General features: G+C 37.3%; 5 protein-coding genes and 1 long non-coding RNA gene across 7 annotated transcripts; 2 read left to right on the top strand and 4 right to left on the bottom strand.

Annotated features, from left to right (window-relative positions):
• Nucleotides 1-3,469: 3,469 nt before the first annotated feature.
• On the top strand, nt 3,470-4,554 carry LOC110847901. The gene is made up of 3 exons (XM_022094941.2): nt 3,470-3,741; nt 3,805-4,074; nt 4,194-4,554. The coding sequence occupies exons 1-3, from the start codon at nt 3,679-3,681 to the stop codon at nt 4,506-4,508; spliced, it is 648 nt and encodes a 215-aa protein (XP_021950633.1). The 5' UTR covers nt 3,470-3,678; the 3' UTR covers nt 4,509-4,554.
• A 142-nt stretch (nt 4,555-4,696) lies between these two features.
• LOC110847891 (dolichol-phosphate mannosyltransferase subunit 1) lies at nt 4,697-6,238 on the bottom strand. Its single transcript, XM_022094929.2, has 6 exons — nt 5,946-6,238; nt 5,756-5,855; nt 5,572-5,682; nt 5,343-5,467; nt 5,201-5,266; nt 4,697-5,138 (listed from the first exon to the last, which is right to left on the bottom strand). Exons 1-6 carry the CDS (start codon nt 6,041-6,043, stop codon nt 4,919-4,921), a joined length of 720 nt encoding a protein of 239 aa, XP_021950621.1. The 5' UTR covers nt 6,044-6,238; the 3' UTR covers nt 4,697-4,918.
• Nucleotides 6,239-6,299: 61 nt separating this feature from the next.
• LOC110847882 (mannose-1-phosphate guanyltransferase alpha-A) lies at nt 6,300-8,527 on the top strand. 2 transcript variants are annotated; one of them, XM_022094920.2, is made up of 9 exons: nt 6,300-6,430; nt 6,496-6,580; nt 6,646-6,696; nt 6,768-6,865; nt 6,958-7,132; nt 7,204-7,480; nt 7,559-7,856; nt 7,946-8,210; nt 8,293-8,527. In XM_022094920.2, the coding sequence occupies exons 2-9, from the start codon at nt 6,517-6,519 to the stop codon at nt 8,391-8,393; spliced, it is 1,329 nt and encodes a 442-aa protein (XP_021950612.1). In that variant the 5' UTR covers nt 6,300-6,430; nt 6,496-6,516; the 3' UTR covers nt 8,394-8,527. The 2 variants fall into 2 exon arrangements, with proteins under 2 accessions (XP_021950612.1, XP_035708885.1); XM_035852992.1 differs by having other exon boundaries at nt 6,312-6,430; nt 6,516-6,580.
• A 2,778-nt stretch (nt 8,528-11,305) lies between these two features.
• LOC110842349 (lysosome membrane protein 2) lies at nt 11,306-15,335 on the bottom strand. The gene is made up of 15 exons (XM_035852985.1): nt 15,060-15,335; nt 14,016-14,173; nt 13,907-13,934; nt 13,720-13,839; nt 13,481-13,635; nt 13,276-13,363; nt 13,170-13,213; nt 12,968-13,030; nt 12,790-12,904; nt 12,587-12,701; nt 12,318-12,380; nt 12,111-12,229; nt 11,948-12,043; nt 11,832-11,861; nt 11,306-11,739 (listed from the first exon to the last, which is right to left on the bottom strand). The coding sequence occupies exons 1-15, from the start codon at nt 15,168-15,170 to the stop codon at nt 11,557-11,559; spliced, it is 1,488 nt and encodes a 495-aa protein (XP_035708878.1). The 5' UTR covers nt 15,171-15,335; the 3' UTR covers nt 11,306-11,556.
• Nucleotides 15,336-15,626: 291 nt separating this feature from the next.
• Nucleotides 15,627-17,940, bottom strand: LOC110850473 (phosphate carrier protein, mitochondrial). Its single transcript, XM_022097911.2, has 9 exons — nt 17,701-17,940; nt 17,241-17,438; nt 16,997-17,157; nt 16,837-16,911; nt 16,594-16,755; nt 16,332-16,507; nt 16,173-16,241; nt 15,957-16,111; nt 15,627-15,831 (listed from the first exon to the last, which is right to left on the bottom strand). The coding sequence occupies exons 2-9, from the start codon at nt 17,401-17,403 to the stop codon at nt 15,716-15,718; spliced, it is 1,077 nt and encodes a 358-aa protein (XP_021953603.1). The 5' UTR covers nt 17,404-17,438; nt 17,701-17,940; the 3' UTR covers nt 15,627-15,715.
• A 265-nt stretch (nt 17,941-18,205) lies between these two features.
• On the bottom strand, nt 18,206-18,956 carry LOC118433796. The gene is made up of 2 exons (XR_004833583.1): nt 18,691-18,956; nt 18,206-18,630 (listed from the first exon to the last, which is right to left on the bottom strand). It is a non-coding gene; the product is annotated as an uncharacterized LOC118433796 (long non-coding RNA).
• Nucleotides 18,957-19,044: the final 88 nt, after the last annotated feature.

Raw genomic sequence — 19,044 nt, 5'->3', positions numbered from 1 at the left:
TCCTCTATGAACTTATATTACCTCACGTTGTAGTAACCTCAAAACAGCAACAGTTTTTTTTCATGAATTTTATTTTGAAAAGTGTAAATTGAGAACCTGCGACCAACGGGAGTACGGACAATTCTGAGCCCATTTTAGCCCCGCCAGACTAGAAATGGAGTGCAAAAAATGGTGACAAGAAGGTATCAACATCGGAATTGCTTGTTGTCCTATTTCAAAAGGAGGGGAGATTTTGAATAATAGACAGAGAGGTATAACGACATTTGTAATCAGTACGCACTTCAGAACTTCCTCAATTCAAAATCCAAATTCATTGTCTGACAACTTTGGATGGAATCTTGTTCGACGTCGATGTCAACATACAAAGGGGATTGTCATTGCGATTTACCAAAGACGTCTTTATCTGCCGCACTCTGTATGTAGCTTTCAAGGGACATGAGATGCTGCAAACGTCCAACTTTCTCTTTATATTCCCAATTCCAGCATCAACACTTGAGTCGGTCGGTAGTGAGGTAAAAGAGTTTTGGATGAAAACTCAAATCCACGACATGAATTTGTAAAGTTGTCCGTACGAATAATATGTGTGTGCAGATGGAATTTTCTGCAAATGGAAGCTATTCTTCCTGAATGACAAAACCTAGCTTTCTCTAATGTGCATACAGAGAGGCCAATATTTACATAAAGTACCTACGACCATTAATTTGCCCTGCTAATATTTTCAACGTGGCTTTACGTGACGAAAAATTACTGTAGATTATTCTAAATTGCTTATTATGATTAGACTTTATGTATGTGCATGCGTAAAACATATTTTTAACCTAAAAAATCAATTATGCATATGATTCTCACATTCAGTTTTATTTAATCTGTTCACAGAAGCCAATAATATTCACAAAACAATTTTCAACTTATCCCCATTTTGATTCTGCCTCGTTGACTAAAACACTTGCATTACTGGGAAAAGAGCCAAGAAATGAGAAATATGCTCTTAGCAGTGAACATATGTAGACATGCACACATACACAGCATCATTTATAAGTATGTTATGTATGTCTGAATAAAAAGGAAGAATTCTCATGAAAGAGACTACAAAAAGATTAAGTATTCTTGGTTTAGATATTTTATATTTTCCTGTCAGCATAGCTTGCACATACCCAAGATCGTGCCAACAAATGTATTATAAGTGCACATACTTTTAGGGCTTTAGAATTATGTATGTATTATTGTCTAAGGAGGACAATTTGCAACTGACAGACTCACAGATTTGGAGACCGTTTGGATAGGTTGTAATACTAGGTGACCCTTCCCTCCCCCAATTTTTGTACTCACGTCGTATTGTAACATATCCAAAGGGCATCAAAATTTGTCAGTCCGTTAGTAGCTAGTTGTCCTCTTAAAACCTGCAACAGAGTGAGTGCCGCAAAGTGCATCCGATAAATATGATTGGCCGAGCTCAATAAAAAAAACTTTCACCACTCCTACGAATGCATTAAATCATATATCTTTTAGTAATTCTCGGTATGCCTCAATGTAATGCAGCACAATTTTATAAATACATGTTCCCACATGTAGCAGTAGTATATTGTACTTATTTATTGTACATACGTATGCACTCACTTTAACCAATGTGTAGTTTGTTCTGTCTTCTCTCTTTCAATCATAGCAAGTACTAATGCATACATATAACCGTGTAGCCGTAGTGAAAGCAGATCAGTTTGTCCGACTGTGGTTGGTTCAGGTCGTTAGTCTTACAAAAATATGGGAACTCTTTGAAAAGCCGACATCTGGCTCAATCTGCACCGTTTTCTGCTTCTTTGCCACAAAGAAATATCCAGAGGCAACCTGGAGCAATTAACATGAATGAAACAGAAAGAGCTAGTGGACGGCTCCTGCTCCTGGGTACATACCTTTGGAGAGAAAGCAAACAGTAATGGCACCCTTGGTTTTCGTTTCCTTATTGGTCGGCATTCAGCCCAAAGATGCCTTACGAACCAGACCAAGCCGAGACGACCATAAGATTTCATTCCAGGTCTCTACGGTCCGATCGACGGCAGGCCTCCAGAGTTTGTGGCTGCACAAATTGATTATCATATTTTGTCCGATAATATTAATAAAATGCACACCTTATCCTACTCACAAGGTTAAATTTGGATCTTGCAAACTTGCCATTAATTAAGGCATCTAGTGAAACTTTAGTGCAGGTACAATTGTATGGCTTATCAATAATTTAACATTCCAACCCTGCAAAATGCAGATTACGCTCATTACGCACCGTAAAAGTGCTTATTCGTCTCCCCAAATGCATCTTTTTTTACGTTTTCATCCTCCACGTGAACGAATCCATCACTCGCTAACATTGAATTGGCTGACTATTTTACTGATTGAGAGAGCGAAGGAGAGAAAGCAACGTGCGAACGAACAGCGGATGATGAGTTTTTCGTGGATGAAGATTCGGTGGGACATACATCTCATGGGAAACATTGGCGTGATGACTCAAAGTGACCCTGTCCACCCCTCTCCAAGACGGATACATGTATAGCTGCTTCCTTAATCAGGTGCATTCAGCTAAATATGCCCGCATCTTTGTCTGTGTATGCCTTCTGCTTGGACAAATGGCTCTTACAAAGTGAAAGTGCAGGCGTCTGGCCACGTAAATGTGTGTAGTTTTGAACAAATCCAATTCATGCTTACATATCCGACACCCTCAGAAAGCGTGCAAAACGCGTCCTTGTCAACCCTGTCGCCCTGAACTCTTTAGCAGTTAATCTCAACCTTTCATCAGCAAATGAGTGCTGCTCATCACTTGGGACGAGCAGTTCAAAAAGTGAAGGGAAAATGAGATAGTTCGCAGAGTGAGATGGTGAAAAAGTTTCTCCGACTGGGCTGGAAGTGAGACGAGGCAGCCGTAAAGAGTGTAATAAACTCTCTGCCCAGAAAATCTCCTCAGTTTCAAGAAGTGAAAGTCTGACTTTTCTTTCTGAAGAGGAGAGGTTGTGTATTACCAACTCACGGATCTCGATGCCTCTTGGATATGTTATCCAAGTGTCCCATGAATGAACAAGAACCCCCAAGTAGTTTGATACCATGGCCACATTAGTGCTCGCCACACCCACTCAAACGTGCCCAAGGAACGGAGAAAGTAGTGCTTTCACTCATTCAAATCCACGCCAAAAATCCAATTTTACTCGAATTTTGAAATTCCGTATACCCAGGTAGTTGTTTTCTTATATTCAATAGTGAATTTCAGGACATTGGGATTAGTCAAATCTGAACTGGTAATACAAATGGAAAACTTGTCATATTACGGGTGACTCATGGTCACTTTACATATCTAATTAAATGCTCACTCTATACATCCATCTGCGTATGCACATCTTGAGCATTTACACATCTCAACTCCTGAGGTATCTACATAAATGTGATTGGACATTGGTGGACAACATATCTCACTACATAAATGCAATTGACCTATCAGAACAAGCATTCGGATGCAAATGATTAAGAAGTTGCGGTACAATTTTTCACTACTGAGCACGAAAATTTCTTTACTCATCTTTAGTTTAATTACTTATTTTACAGGTGATAAGCCTTGCAATATAATTTTTGCTAGAAAGTTGTTAAATTATATTTTATCAGACTACTTATCTATCTATCGAAATTTATAATTATTTATATATTATGGAGCCAACTAACAAGCAACGAAGAATTCCTGCAGACTATGCAGAGCTTTACAGTTTCAATGTAAGTCACGACACGGGAATTAAATTAACTGTATTTCATAAAGAACATAAATATGTGTTTTAGGATGACGAGTTGGAGTTGATTTGCAAATTGAGAGTCTTAGAAGAGCCCAATTTCGTGTTTTCTATTGTACAATCTGACGCTACTGATGCATCGAGTTCTGTCGAACTTGACAGTTCGTTGGACCAGAGAGAATGCAGTAGCGACACCGAGTCCACGAATCAATGGATACAATTTAACCAAGGTTTTCTGGGAGATGATGACCGTATCAGTGATGGGATGTTGTCCTGTGCCTCTTCCATGTCCCAGTCATATTTTACGGGAATGGAAACTGTAAGTATCATCTCGTTTTTGACAACCTTTAAATATACTTTTTTCCACAAATGGAGCAGCGTGAATGTTGAATGAATAATGGAGCAGTGCCATTTCTTCTTCCAATATGATTCCCGCAGGATTATGATTCCGATCATGCCAACGATCCAAGCGATCCTATTACAAGCACCATCAAGGAAACCCTCGTCCTGACGACAAATGCGAGTCCGGAACTGGAGTTGTCTTCGGAAAATCAAATTTGTGATTTATCAGAGTCCAAACAGAAGAGGATCGTCCCATATTACGCCGTCGAATCGGACGAATCTTTGGATGAACGAGACCTCCAAAACCTTCAGAATTTCACACCGAGCAAATATATGCAGAATTTTAAAAATAAGATTTCTACTGTTCGAAACAGGTTGATCCCCAACCTTTTCACAAACCGAGTATCATAAATACAAAATAGGATAAAAAACAATGTGTTGTAATAGGTAGAGAAGTTCAATTATACAAGTCTTGTAGATTTTTGTGTCCATAGCGGATAGCAATGAATCTCATGACATGAAAAATCATTTTTAAAAATCGGCAAAGATAATTATTATTATTTATAAGAATTTAACTACTAAATTTGTGTAATCAGATATATTACATTTATAACTCAAAAGCTTTATTGCAATAATTAATGTGATTTATTATATTTATAAATATGGTCAAGAATAACTTGGTACATAAATTGGGAAATAAAATTGTACCATTACTGTGATGTAAAAAGATTAACCCATCATTTCTGATTTTAACTAGCTGGAATGTCAAATAGTTTAGCATGGGAAATATCACATCATGAAGTTCAATAGCAATTATATTGTTAGGTTGTAGCGAATAGGTAAAGTAATCCCTTGACAAACTGGACAATTTCTGATCCTCCAAGTTTAGATTGACCATAAACACGATCCACAAATGTAATTGGCACTTCACCAATGGTGTAGTTGAACTGTCGGGCCCTTACAATCATTTCCATTTGGAAAACATATCCTTTGGAAACACAATTGTCCACAAGCTTTTTCAAAACATCTTTTCGGTACAGCCTAATAGGACATGCTGTAGTAGACTTTATTATATGAGGAAATTAGTGCTTATTTGTAACTACCGAAAGCTTCCAGTTAAATCAGAAACTCCTGGCTGAAGCAATATCTGAGTAAGAAAGTTTGCCCCTCTGAAAAATGTTTTTAAAAAACGACATTCTTTGACAAGAAACAAAAAAATAAGTACCTATCCATAATGTTACTGACCGAGAAATAAGTTTCCTTTTAAAATCCCATCCGTAAACACCCCCCGTCCCTTCATATCGAGTACCGGTCACAATGTCCAAGTCTTGGCTTTTTTGCAGTGCAATAAACTGCGAAATGAACTTGGGCTGAAAATACAATAGGCATCAATTGTGACGTGACAAAAACATTGGTGATAGTCTGATAAATGCAGTCTAATGCAAGTTGGTAATTAAAAACAGTAGAATTTTACATGGTGAGACAAATCTGCGTCCATAATTATTACAAAATTCCCTGTCGCGTGTTGCATTCCGTGAACATAGGCCGTTCCAAGTCCAAGTTTCGAAGGTCTTGGTTTTAAAACCTAGCCGTATATGTAGCAATTTTTAATTGTCATCTAATTAAGTCTCATGCATATGTATCATTTTCATTCTTACAATTTTTGATGATCCGTAAATTTTTTGCAATTCAGTCGCCACTTCCAGCGTCCCGTCTGGGCTTCCATCATCAATTATAATAATTTCAAAGTCATGGTCACTAGAAATGCAGATGAAAGTTTTTTTAGCAACATGAATCAAATTTAGTATTCAATCAATACGCATTGCAAAATGAATGAAATTTACTCACTGTTCTTCAAAGCACTTGATGATAAGCCAGACAATTATTGGAAGGTTTTCCCGTTCGTTGTAAGTAGGAAGCAATATGGAATACTTATTCTTCTCCATTACAATTGATTTGCTAAGCACTATTTTGGAAATAACTGGCTATTGAATATCATTAACTATTGTGTCCGTTCAAGTAAATAATATAGTAACGTAACGTGTAATATAGTAAATAAAAACGTCGTATAAAGTCTGTAATTTATTTTGGATATTTTTTGGAAATTAAAAATATTTCCAAACAGATGATCGGTGTTTGTTCACGTCAAACTTGCAACATATTGTGAAATGAATCTAAAATACGAAATCTCACTCATTCTCAGCTGTGCAACGTGGCAAATCATTTTGTCAACACACAACAAGTCTGGATGTCAATCAGTCCAGCAGACAGACACTTGATTTCTTCGGGAACGTACCAAATTGTCTCTTATTATAAGTTGATAGCAGGACTAGGTAAGTAAATTACTCTAATTAAACTGCATTTTATCAAAAAATTTTATCAAAAATGTAATTTTAAGAAAACTGCATTCCGTTCAAGAATGGAGGACCCAAATGGAAATGCAATTATAAAAGCAGTAATCTTAATCGGCGGACCACAGAAGGGTATTATGTCTAAATTTCAGAATATAGTTTAGTCATTTTTAGTTATGTTTTATAATTTACTTTAGGAACACGATTTAGGCCGTTGTCCCTCGATGTTCCTAAGCCTTTGACCCCAGGTATTTTGAATATTAATATTTTTTAATGACTCGCATAAGCATGCTCTGACGTATTATTTGAATAACTATAGTCGCTGGATATCCCTTGGTCCAGCATCTTATCGAATCATGTATTCACGTGCCATCTGTGAAGGAGGTTCTTATATTGGGGTATTACCCCGCAGATGAGGTAAACAAAAAGTCAACGTTGTAAACTTGTATTAAATCTACGATAATTAAGTAATAATCTACATACTTTCTCATACTCGCTTGTATTGTTAGATCACACCCTTCATTTCAGAAATTGGACCCTTGTACAGCAGCATCAAGATACGTTATTTACAAGAATATACCCGACTAGGCACAGCAGGGGGAATATATCACTTTCGTGATCAAATCAGAGCTGGATTATCAAACACCTCGTGCTTCATCCTCATCAATGGCGATGTTTGTGGAGGTATTAACATTGAATATGTAGCAACGTTTAAAGAAAACATGTCGCTAAATGTTTTTTTTTGTTTTGCGAAGACTTTCCCTTGAGTGAAATGTTAGAGTTTCACTCAATTAAACGAGATATCCCAGCTCTGTTAACCGTTTTAGCGACGGAAGCTACTCGACAGCAGTCATCAAATTCAAATTTTGGATGTATCGTTGAAGACAAAAACTCGCATAGAATCACGCATTATGTTGAGAAACCAGAGACGTTTGTGTCAACCCTCATCAATTGTGGCGTCTATATTTGCTCCCTTGACCTTTTTCCTTGCATTTCAAAAATTTTTTCTCAGCGGCAAGCCAACTATTATGCGTAAGATAAATGGATTATTTTAAATGCATATATAGCATGAAACTGGGGTTTGGATTGAGCTTTGGTTGATTATTCTAGCGGAGAAATTCAAGACAACAATGGCGATTGTTGGGAATCCATTGCATTAGAGAAAGATATTATAACACCTTCTGTCGGAAATACTGGGTGTGTGTACGTGTACCGCTCGAATAGGATGTGGTCTCAAGTAAAAACGGCCGGATCAGCAATCTATGCAAATCGACACTATTTGGCACTGTATCGAGAACGACAACCTGAGAGATTAGCTAATAGCCGGTGTAAGACCAGAAACACACCGTGTAAAATAATCGGAGATGTCTTCATTCATCAAACAGCACAGATTGACCCAACCTGTGTGGTACATGATGAATTAATAATTGATACTATATATATTTATGTGTAATAAGGCTACTTTCAATATGCATAATTTGAAACCTATTTTCTTAGATAGGACCAAATGTCAGCATAGGAAAAAACGTTGTCGTCGGGCCAGGAGTGAGGATAAAGGAATCTATTATTTTGGGAGACTCTGTTATCCAAGACCACAGCCTTGTAATGTACACCATAGTTGGATGGAATGGTATGATCGGAAAATGGACTAGAGTGGAAGGGACGCCTTGCGACCCCAACCCAAATAAACCTTTTGCCAAAATGGATAATGTTCCTCTCTTTAACGACGAAGGAAAATTGAATCCTTCTATCACAATTTTGGGTAAATTAAATTAACATAGCAATTAAATCCTTTACTTGAACGAGTACTTTTTGGTTGTAGTTATTTACATTTGTTATTACAGGTTGTCACGTTCGGGTTCCATCAGAAGTTGTTGTTCTAAATTCCATTGTGCTGCCTTACAAAGAGCTCAGTCGTAGCTTTTCAAACGAAATCATTTTGTAAGTGTAGTACTGCTCCTAAATAAAAATTCATGCAATCACTAAATACTAGATAGTGAGGTGCTTCAGTCAGTTATAAATTTCAATAAGTACGATACAACCATAATAAACAAAAGTTATTCAAGTATTATCACCATACAATAGTAAGACACAAACTCTGTTTATTTTCATTATTTTATTTACTATTAACATAATTCTACTACAAACACAATTCTCAAAATTTATTTATGTATTATTTATTGAAAGGTCAGTATTGACTGATATACAAATGTATTGAATGGACACAGTAAGAGTGTACGGTTCCTTAAGTTCTCTGGGTCCTTGAATACTTAATGATACACCTGGCGTGCTCTGACAGAGGTCACATATTGCATCCACGTCAATTTGCGTCTGTATAAAGACGAGTTTTCTAATTTTTGGCATTGCAATCAATCGTTTTCCCAAGGAGAGGTCAATTTTTTCAGATGGTTGGTAATTAAGTATTAAATCAAATTGTGTTAGATTATCCAACCGAGTTGCAATACTGGAGATGTCGTCCTTTGTTACTGGCCCATTAATTACTAATTTTTCCAATGATGACGGCAGCAAGTGGAGATGTTTTTTCTCAAAAAAGTGAAAAAGTTTCAAAACTTTTAGGTTTTTGCAGCTGGACAATGCCACCAGGTCAATTGGATCTGTGATTTTTTTATATCATTTATTTATCACCCCATAAATGTAATAAAAAATAAATGTAATAAAACCTTTGAGTACCTTCACTCAGCGATAAAATCCAGACATCCAACTCGGTTAAAGTTGCTTGACTTTTTGCAACGGCTAAAGTCACCGAGTTCCATAAATCATCAAGAATGTGCATCTTTAGAGATTGGAGATGTCCCTGGTGCTGTAGCAAAATGTGTTCAGAACAAAGCCGTTTGCTTCTTCCGAATGAATACTCCAAGTCTTCGAATTGAATTTTTTCGATGGCTTCTTTGCTGTACGAAGAAATATTCCCAAAACTCACAAAGTCTGGCCTTGCTTTAACCACAAATGACTTTAAATTATCTGCATTGTTTTTTAACAAGTCGAAAAATGCAGTTGTCTTGATTTCAACGTTAGATAGATTTGTAATCGGAGTCATTTGATTTCCTGGATATCCGAATCCATAACGCGGCCCCCGCGTGATGGGACCATTAAGAAAACTCTCCAAGTCTGCGTTAGAATTTCGTGACCACAGCTGCATATGATTTGTGAATAATCTTGAAGCAAATTCAAACTCTGCAACGCCAACTCTAGAATATGTGGTTTCTCTGGAGCTGGCGTTAGTCATTCCAACTGATACATCCACCTGCACCCTGCGTTCTGGTCCCATTGTTTCCACCTCAGATGGTTCAGGTGCAATACTGATCAAAGCATCAATGTCAACATCAGTGTCAGATTCTTGAGGTGGAGTAATTTGGTCATTGTTTCCATCATCGCTGGGCACCACATCTGTAAAAGTACCGTTACTGGACTGCAAGTCCAATGATGGGTAGACTGCTGGAAATCTGGATCGGTCGTCTGTATTTGTGGCCGAAACGGTACTCAATGAGGGTAAGAAACGACCTGATGCACCTTCGCTGAAGATGTCACTCCTTTCTTCAAACTCCATGTCTTCTTCATCCCAATCAAGTTTTACGGATATGAGGACTTTCTCAAGGGATCCCAATTTCATAACGCCCAAAGTGTTGAGCAGAATCATTTCGTCAATGGTGAAAGTTTCCTGGTCCATTCGAACTCTAAACTCTAAAGTGGTGAGTTTGGGCAGTCCAAATGCCTCATGGTTTTCTATTCCCAAAACTTCCTTGGGTGAATTGATTACAAGTGTTTCTAATTCATGACAACTGCTCAGGATTCTCTTAATATTTGAGGATAATACTTTTCCAGAAATTATGAGCGTTTTCACTGTCCCGTTAAATCCAACCAGTCCGTGAAACTCGGTAATGAGTCCATGAATTGTTACTTTGTAGGCATTGCAACATTTAAACAAGCGTTCAAAGTTCGTATTTGTAATGATTAGTTCAACGGGAAAGTCCTCATTAATGATTCGGTTCCAATTTGTACAAATAATTCGTATACGTTGTCGATCATTTTGATCGACAAAACGAAATACTGTCTTTAAAGCCTACATACATAAAATAAATACATTATAGAGCTATTTTTGCTATTTTTGCATATATCTTGAAACTCTTGTGTACCTTTTGAGGAAGATCAGTTATGCTGGTTTGCGTTATGTATTCCATTTACCTGGATCAAATTATGTCTATCGTTTTTGGTATAATTTATTGTGGTTCATCAATTTTACAGTCAAGTAAAATGGCAATAGAGAACAAAGCGTTTATATCTATCTCCACACGATTGCTTGACTTTAAGTATCTAGGTAACGTTAGTCTCCCTTAACGGTTGCGACAAATGGTCGAGTTACAAATAAAAAATTCATTTTAAAATCGTTGGTTCAAAAAGGGCGTTTGAGTCTCCAACTACTTTGACCCTTAATAACTTTTGAATGGGCAGACATAGAGACTTAATTCTTAAAGATGAAATCATCGTAATTTTTTGATTGATTTTTTAAGCTAAAAATCTAGAAGGTACTATTTCGAAAATTAAACTTGAAATCTCCAGTGAGCCCGAGTCAGACTCTGTGGTCAAAGTAGTTGGTGTCTGCGCGATGGACTTCAGACACCAACTATTTTAAAAATAATTATTTTATTTGTAACTCGACCATTTGTCGCAACCGTTAAGGGTAACTAGGCACTAAAAGTCAAGCAATCGTGCTATCTCCATGTTCAACATCCAGGGTCCCAGGGCATCTCTGTAGCAACACCCCCATGCGTTTCTTATTCTTATGTATTCTTGTCTCTTCTCACGATTAATTCGACAATCGACAATGGGGAAACATTGCACATTTTGATAAGCATTGCTTTATTTTATTGTATTTTATTTCATTATAAATATTGTTTTATACATCGAACTTAGTGTTTGATTAAGTTTGAAACTATGTAGATAATAACTAAAATATTAAAGGTACATTTGCATGTATCTGTTATGTTATATCGCAACTCTACGCTTTCACAGAACCAATGGTTATCGGATATATGCATATTTCTATTATTTTATATTCTAAACCGGAGCAAAAACGATTGAGGAGATGATTATTGCAAGAGAGTAATTCTGTCCACCTTGGATGAGCCTCGTCGCGTCAACGCCACGACGATGCCCACCAGGACGATTCCAACTGCGACGAGGAGCAGACCCCATCGCACAGTATCTGCTCCCTGTTGCAAAGACGCCAAGAACCGCATCAGCGAAAATTTTTTGTCCGGAGCCACATAACTCTGAGAATACAAGATTAGGATTAATCATATGTACATATGATGTGTATCTATACGCATATCTATGTACACATACAGTGCATATGAATGTTTACCTCTTCGATCCAATAAATGGGTACGTATGCCTACATAGTAGCAAATAAATCCATTTTTATGGTTTTTGTTTAAAAATCAAAATTCATAATTTTCGTGTAATAAATAGATTGGCAACCTTTGGAGCAGATGCCAATCCTGATATTTGCGACACTGGTTCAGTTTCCACTGCTACTTGCCACCGTCGTTTACCTTCAAAGATCAGTCCAGACATCTACGCAATAGGATAATACAACATTAGAAGAGTATTTTAAATCGTTGGAGCTACAAATGATTATTACTGGGTCGATATCAAGAAGCGTTTCATGTTTTTCTGGATCTGGCATCATCCCTTCGACGGACTCTATAACTTCTTTGTCTGCATGAAGAAAGTGTGGATTCGAGATGAACATTGGAATTCCTGTGGGGTAAAAACTCATTTGATTATTGATATCACAAATACACATCTAGAAACAATGTTGTAACACTAATTAAGTAAATAGGCTTGCCATCCATGCAAGGAGAAAGTATCTCAATCCCGTCCTTTCCGCATTTTGCAAGATCTTCGTACGCTATGAAAACATATATTTTTTTAATCTATTGTCTGGTATTCTTTTGTCTCCACTAATTTTTCTCGGAAAAAATAATTCTCTTTCCAAAATTTGTAAAGTCCCTAACTTTTCCCAACCAATCCAATTTGTTGAACATGTACAAAGATATCTACGTTCAGATATCTTTGTATGAATATTCTTTTTGTATACTTAAATAAAATTCTTACGGCAATAGCAAGCATTGTCTGGATTATTTTGAGGGCTTTGCATATGTTGTTTCCTGGGTCGAAATCTGACCGTCTTAACTTCCTTGACTTCGGTCGGCATTTCATATTCGTATTTCTAAAATATATTTCAAGTAAAGGTCGGCTTCAAATATCAATGAGAATAAAAAGAAGGTAAGAACTTGAATTTGATTAGATGAAATTACCCGAGATCGGCAGTACTCTGACTCGTAGACTTGCAGCACGGTCGATTTCTTCATGGGAGGAGTGAATAAGGTACCATCTGTCCCATTGATAAAGTAACAGGGTTCACCCTTGGACCTTTTTTAGTGTAAAAATTACATTAAATGATTTGGTCAGGACTTAAATTGTAACCTTACTTACCACCAGGGTAACATGTCCAGCGAGTTCCACGTCTTTATCCGACCATATGCGGATGCATTGTGTCTGGCGGTAGGTAAGGAATTTATTTTATAATTTTCAGTGTAAAACATGTTGTATATATAATAGCGTGGTACAAGGGAGGGATCCCAGTAATTAATGGAAAACGCAATTTTTGTATGTATTTGTGCATGTATTTATTTACCGTCCACTCCAAACTTCCCATTCGCCACTGTCCGTCAGATTTCTCTAAAATAATCAAAATTTAAAATTTGTTACAAAGTTGTGCAGAAATGTCATGCTTGTCAAACATTTTCGAATAGAGCATATTTCCCATCCATGAGAAATTCAGGTACGGTGAAGTCCCCTCCACTTTCTGACATCGCTCCATTGTGCTCACTAAATAAATGTGTATGAACCATTATAAGAATATGAGGTCCAAAATACAATATGTAATCGACGGATAAATCTGTAGGAATATGGCTAACGGGAAACATAGCATAGTGCAGTTCTTACTTTCCCAGCTCTTCATATGCCTTTGCGTCATATCCATCGAGAAGCAGCTCCCGAACAGAATGGCTTACAGTTAGCTTTTCAGACTTGGTTTTAGATCCAACAGCCTTCAGCATTTTGTCCTTGTCTGAGCAATCTTGAGCAATTCTTGTAACTCCCTAACAAAATAATTAATTTTATAATATTTGGATTTTTGGATTGCAACATTTTCAGGAAAAACAATAAATCCTAGTGCTGCTCACAACTAAGGGAATGTTTATGGTTGTTATCATATCCTCCTCTTTGTTAGGATCTGACATCTCCGGGAGGAATGCATATTTTCGCATTTGTTTGTAAAGTAGAGTATCGTTTCCTTTGTCGTACTATGTTACAAAATAGAATATGTAGGCAATTCACTTAATTATATTAATGTATTAAACATTTTATTACAGTTATGTCTTCCTTCCAACGAGTCTCCCTATGAAAGTAAATCATAAGCAGGAATAAAATTAAGAAATTCAAAATGCACGTGAGATATGAAATTCAACAGAAATCATACATGTACACGTATGGACCTTTCTCCATGAGCTTGGGTTTCTGGCCTTTGGCAACATCTTCAGGATTTTGCAAGTGGAAAAAGTAAACTCGCAAATAGTACGGCGATGGACTGTCTTGCCAAGATCGCCATGCATCTGTATTGTTGTACAATTTTGCTTGCTAAAAAAATACAAAACCAAAAGGCACACCTTGTTATCATTTTTGCTACACGTAATGCGTAGGAATTGAATTTATTTGCTTGTGTTACAGTGTATTTAGTAGACTTGGGTAGATTGACTCGAGTTTATGTATTTTTCATAAAACTACTTAAATATGCAAACGATTATTGAGGCTCAGTAGGATGTTAGGCACTATGTCAATGATATAAATGTCTTCTAATAACCAATCGATTGATTAATAACCTCAGGTATATGTTTTAATCGTCTTATTGAGTTTATGTATTGCGCATTCAGTTTTTGGGCTGGTTTTATAAGAAATAAAATGCAAACGTCACTATACTCAGCTCATGAAAATTGGAATGTGGAAAAGAGACACGCCTTAGTGGTTGATTTTGAACATGAAGCCAGAAAAGAGAACAACAACAGCCAATATTCCATAGAAGACATAGTTTGGGTTGGTTTAATGGTCGGGCTGAACCACTGAATTTTTGATATAATTCATCAAGTATTCAAGACGGTTCACATTAATTGACCTCCAAGCTTTACGGTTGGATCGATTCCTATACGTGGACTTTCAAACTGTTGGATTAGTGTCATGAATTTTACGAATGATAATGTCCTTGACATGATATAGTTTCTGCCGATGCTAAATACTTCTCGATTATAAAATTTTTCAAAGTAAATCAATGTCAGAATAGTCAGAAATAATAAAATTCTTTCGTTTTCGTTCGAAATAGAAAATAATGGAGAAAGGTTGAATGGAATTAAAAACGGTTTGTCTTTTTTGGTATTTTCGATGAAAATGCTATACCAAAGTTCTACATAAGCTGGTTTTTTCTCAAGTTCTCACATCAACGGGTAATACTGTTTAAAACCTTCATCGTTACCTGTTTCAATTGTCCCCTGATTATCATGCTGAATCCTCCCCATCCCATGGCTGTGACCAAAGCCAGGAATGCAGCACCACCACCGATAAGTTTGTGAGGGAATCGGTCCATTGAAGGACGAATTTGATAAAGTCAGAAATGTAATAAAAAAACTTTTGGAAATGGGGAAATTGTACAGAAATTTATAAAGTCAGAGTTCCAGGAAGAGAGGCATTCCGATGAGATGAGCGTCTGAATAATCCCATGACTTTGAGAGGACTGCGAATGAGTGAGTGAATGGCGTATGCGAAGTCGGTCTGTCCTATTTAAAACAATACACAGTTCTATCCAGCTTAATATGACGGAGTATGTACTAAATTCTTTGACTCTTCCACGCTCTACGCCAAAAATCAATTCCTCCTAAATGGCAATGATTTTATGTATGTATATGCTGCGTATGAAATCGAACATTTTATCTGGAATTCACCAAGCTTGACTAAATTTAATACATGTTATTTGCTGCGACAACAACCAACACTCAATACCATTCAAAATGTTAGACGTTAAAAGTGTTAACAAGGATTGGGACAAGTTGCATTTCATTATTGTTTTATTAAACTTCAAGTAAGCCCAAAAAGCAGTGTATTCGTAGGAGAAAGTATAATAATTTAAATCCATTACTTTCCCAATTTGTTTCTTAAAGACTGTGGCATTTCTGGTGGAGGTGGACGAGGCAAACCAAATGCAACTTTCACACCGTCGTAAATGAACCACTGCAACGCTGTGAGAGTTCCTATCATGATAAAATAGAAAAAGAAAATATAAAAATTATGTTATTTTTAACTTCATAAGGATCAAAGTAAAGGTCAATAATATAATTCATAATACTACTCGGTCACTCTGAGCGTAAATTTTTACCTATCATGATAATTCGAGTGCCAAGACCCTTCCATAATCCAGCCCATCCGAGTTTCTTCATAATTGCACTAGCACCAGATTTGTCTTGACTCATTTTGCTTACCATCGTGTCAGCCGGATGACTTACGACAGCACAAAAGATCCCGGCAATGTACCTAATCATCAAATAAATATATAGTTATATAAATGCACATATCAATTTAATGATGGTAATACCCTGCAGCAAAGGTGACAGCCAATTGTTCAGCTTTTGTACACTGCTCTCGAGGCTTTGGAACCACGTGCCTAGAATAAATATTAGATTACTTTTCAATTTAAACTAATAAGGAAAGAAAGCCGAATATAATATTTAGGCGTTAATTATTTATGACATACTGGTAGAGCAACTCTACAGTTTTTTCAAAGCTAGCAAATTTCATCATGGTGTAAGGAATTTGTCTCATCCACAATGGGACCAAAGGTGCATAAAATGCTCCAACCCCTTCCTTCATAATTAATGGGAATGCTTCCCTTAAAGTCCCAACAAATCCGGGTTGTGTTTGAATCCGAACCTAAAATTTTAAAATTCAACTTCCAACCAATACAAAAAACTCATAGGATTACTACGTAACCTATATAATTATACGTCGGTATTTACCTTTATGCATTCGAGGGGACTCAAAGCAATGTCGGCCAGAAATTCAGCGGATGCTGAAGCTGCTAAATATAATGCAGTTCTGTAAAGGTAAGCATTCTCTTCTCCCATCATTCCACCGTATGCAATTTTGAAGACCTCGTAGAATCCAAATTTACCAATCCCCTGAGTGTAAAAGAGGATCATGATTAAAGGAATTTTAAACAAAACTGAGAATTTACAAATACAATAATAATTATGAACTACCTGCAAAGAGTATCCAATCGCAGTCGGAGCCCAGCCTCTGGCAAGACCTCTCGCACCCTCTTCCTTCAGAGTTACCTACATATGCCAATGCAACAATAACAATGGTATCAAAATAATTAAAATAATTAATTTGAGTTGCAATTAATATGATGAACCATACTTTAAACCCGGTAACAAGCCCTTTGTATTTGTCTGGGTTGACTTGCATTCGACACTTGACCAAATCCAAGGGTACTACCAGAGTATGTGTTATTCCACACGAAAGTAGTCCTCCAAAACCGCACAGCGCGTAATACTTTGCAGATCCAAATTCAACTTCACCTATGTTGTTGGATTTAATAATTCATTGTATACATACAGTTTTGAAAACGGGGCGACTAAAAATCTAAAAATTTAAAAAATACCGGAAGCAGCGGCGGCCATGATGTTTCGACTGGGAACAGGACTTTTCATGATTCCGAGCGACGGACCTTTTCCATCTCCTCCTCCCTCAGCACAATCCACTTTCGTCGTAAATGGGCTCTTGAACGGATTCGCCTTTGCCAAATTCCAAAAAGACTCCATCATCGTCTCAGAAAGATATTAGACTTTAGATGGAATCACTGACAATACACAAAATAAGCAATATATTAGACTACAAATCAAAGTAAGTAACAATAAGTGCGATCAGTGCCAGTGGCGGCGGAAGTTGGGGGACATATGGGGACATTAGCGTTGCGTTGTGAAGTAGGGCTCATTAACATAGGAAAGATAGAATTTTTCTGAATTTCTGGAAGACAATGTCCCCCCGCTTCGACCGCCACTGATTTAGTACTGCTGCTGAGTACCCCCTTCAGTAATAATTAAATGCAAATTTGTACTTACATGGAGATAATGACAATTAAATTTGTTTTAAAGGTTTCCAAGTTTACACAAAAGGTAAATCAAACTCTAGTATTCAAAAATAAAAAGGTAAACTGCTGCAGGGAGAGGCCCTTCGAGATGAATAGTTAATATTGACCTAAATAAATAAAATTGAGAATGCAAAAGGTGGGCAACTAATTCAAGTGAAAGACAGAGAAAGGAAAGAGAGGAGAAATCCAGAAATCTCTTCCGTTCGATCGAAAGCAGTGTACGTGTGTTGCTGCACATAACTGTGGACGTGGTGCCGGACATGTATTGGCGCCGTGCAGACATTGTTGCAGACGCTACAGAATTTCATGCGACAGATGACCCTTGACCCTGCCGTCGAAATACTAGATGACCCATTCTTATCCGAACTACATGCTACCCATATGATCATGATGGTGGTCTGAACATTTCATAATAAATAACAATGAAACAGAACGAGAATCTACTTGCAGTTCAGAAGTAGAGAGGGAGGTTCATATGAATTATAGTTATATTAATTAGGGGTCACGGCTGTCGGCTGCAGTGACGGCTAGATTTTATTAGTCTCGACATTTTAAGCAATTACAGAAGCCAGAGTTCACTTTTGCATTGAAACATATTTTGTTAAAGAGCATAATATTCGAAATGGGAATATATATTATCCTGGCGCAGGTGCCACAGGTAGGGGTGCAACGACTCCAGGCGCTACTGCGGCTGGCACCCCAGGGACAGGTGCTCGAGGGTTGATGAGGGGCGGAACAGTGGCCACGGCCACGGCTCCGGAACAAATTGTACTAAATTGCACTAGGATTGGTTTGCAAAAGGACACATTCGTGGTCGTACAGACGCATTGCAAACAGTAATTGTTGACCGTGGAGGGAACTGGGGTCCATATTGTAGAGGCCACGCATTGCTGATTTATAACTGAAAATTTACTTAAATTATTGTGGTTATCTCACGACAAATGACGTGTTATTTGCTCACCAAAAAGAAATCCACTGCAGAAATTTATTTTGACCACGAGTATCAATAATACTGCGCAGCTTATAAACCTGGGTTCACTCCTCCTCCTCCCAACAATATAAGGCGACATAGCTATTTAGTATTTAGGGTGTGGCGCACGCCAAGCTGTACCGCTGACTGACTGTCGTGGTCATGAAATGGCATTGCGTAGTTCTACTGACTGACTCGGTAAATAAATGGTAAGGTTGTTCCCTTTGCAAAGCAAATATTGCTGTTTCATCAAGTCTTTGTGTACTCTGATTTGATTTGCTGGCTGGAGAGTAGGAGAATACAGATAGAATTTATACGGTTGAAGGTAATGTAATGGTGATTAAA

Source organism: Folsomia candida, unplaced genomic scaffold (assembly GCF_002217175.1).
Source record: "Folsomia candida strain VU population unplaced genomic scaffold, ASM221717v1 Fcan01_Sc001, whole genome shotgun sequence".
Classification (NCBI taxonomy): domain Eukaryota; kingdom Metazoa; phylum Arthropoda; class Collembola; order Entomobryomorpha; family Isotomidae; genus Folsomia; species Folsomia candida.
This window is presented reverse-complemented; position numbering and strand designations above follow the sequence as displayed.

Coding starts and splice junctions, on each gene's coding strand:
- LOC110847901 (XM_022094941.2), top strand. CDS start 3,679: ATGGAGCCAACTAACAAGCAACGAAGAATTCCTGCAGACTATGCAGAG. Junction 3,742..3,804: donor CAGAGCTTTACAGTTTCAAT/GTAAGTCACGAC, acceptor TATGTGTTTTAG/GATGACGAGTTGGAGTTGAT. Junction 4,075..4,193: donor ATTTTACGGGAATGGAAACT/GTAAGTATCATC, acceptor TGATTCCCGCAG/GATTATGATTCCGATCATGC.
- LOC110847891 (XM_022094929.2), bottom strand. CDS start 6,043: ATGGAGAAGAATAAGTATTCCATATTGCTTCCTACTTACAACGAACGG. Junction 5,856..5,945: donor ATCAAGTGCTTTGAAGAACA/GTGAGTAAATTT, acceptor CTGCATTTCTAG/TGACCATGACTTTGAAATTA. Junction 5,267..5,342: donor AAAAGGAAACTTATTTCTCG/GTCAGTAACATT, acceptor AACATTTTTCAG/AGGGGCAAACTTTCTTACTC.
- LOC110847882 (XM_022094920.2), top strand. CDS start 6,517: ATGGAGGACCCAAATGGAAATGCAATTATAAAAGCAGTAATCTTAATC. Junction 6,697..6,767: donor TCCTAAGCCTTTGACCCCAG/GTATTTTGAATA, acceptor GAATAACTATAG/TCGCTGGATATCCCTTGGTC. Junction 6,866..6,957: donor GGTATTACCCCGCAGATGAG/GTAAACAAAAAG, acceptor TTGTATTGTTAG/ATCACACCCTTCATTTCAGA.
- LOC110842349 (XM_035852985.1), bottom strand. CDS start 15,170: ATGGACCGATTCCCTCACAAACTTATCGGTGGTGGTGCTGCATTCCTG. Junction 13,214..13,275: donor AATATGCTCTATTCGAAAAT/GTTTGACAAGCA, acceptor TGATTATTTTAG/AGAAATCTGACGGACAGTGG. Junction 12,230..12,317: donor ACTTTCTCCTTGCATGGATG/GCAAGCCTATTT, acceptor TTTACCCCACAG/GAATTCCAATGTTCATCTCG.
- LOC110850473 (XM_022097911.2), bottom strand. CDS start 17,403: ATGATGGAGTCTTTTTGGAATTTGGCAAAGGCGAATCCGTTCAAGAGC. Junction 17,158..17,240: donor CATGGCCGCCGCTGCTTCCG/GTATTTTTTAAA, acceptor CCAACAACATAG/GTGAAGTTGAATTTGGATCT. Junction 15,832..15,956: donor CACTCGAATTATCATGATAG/GTAAAAATTTAC, acceptor TTATCATGATAG/GAACTCTCACAGCGTTGCAG.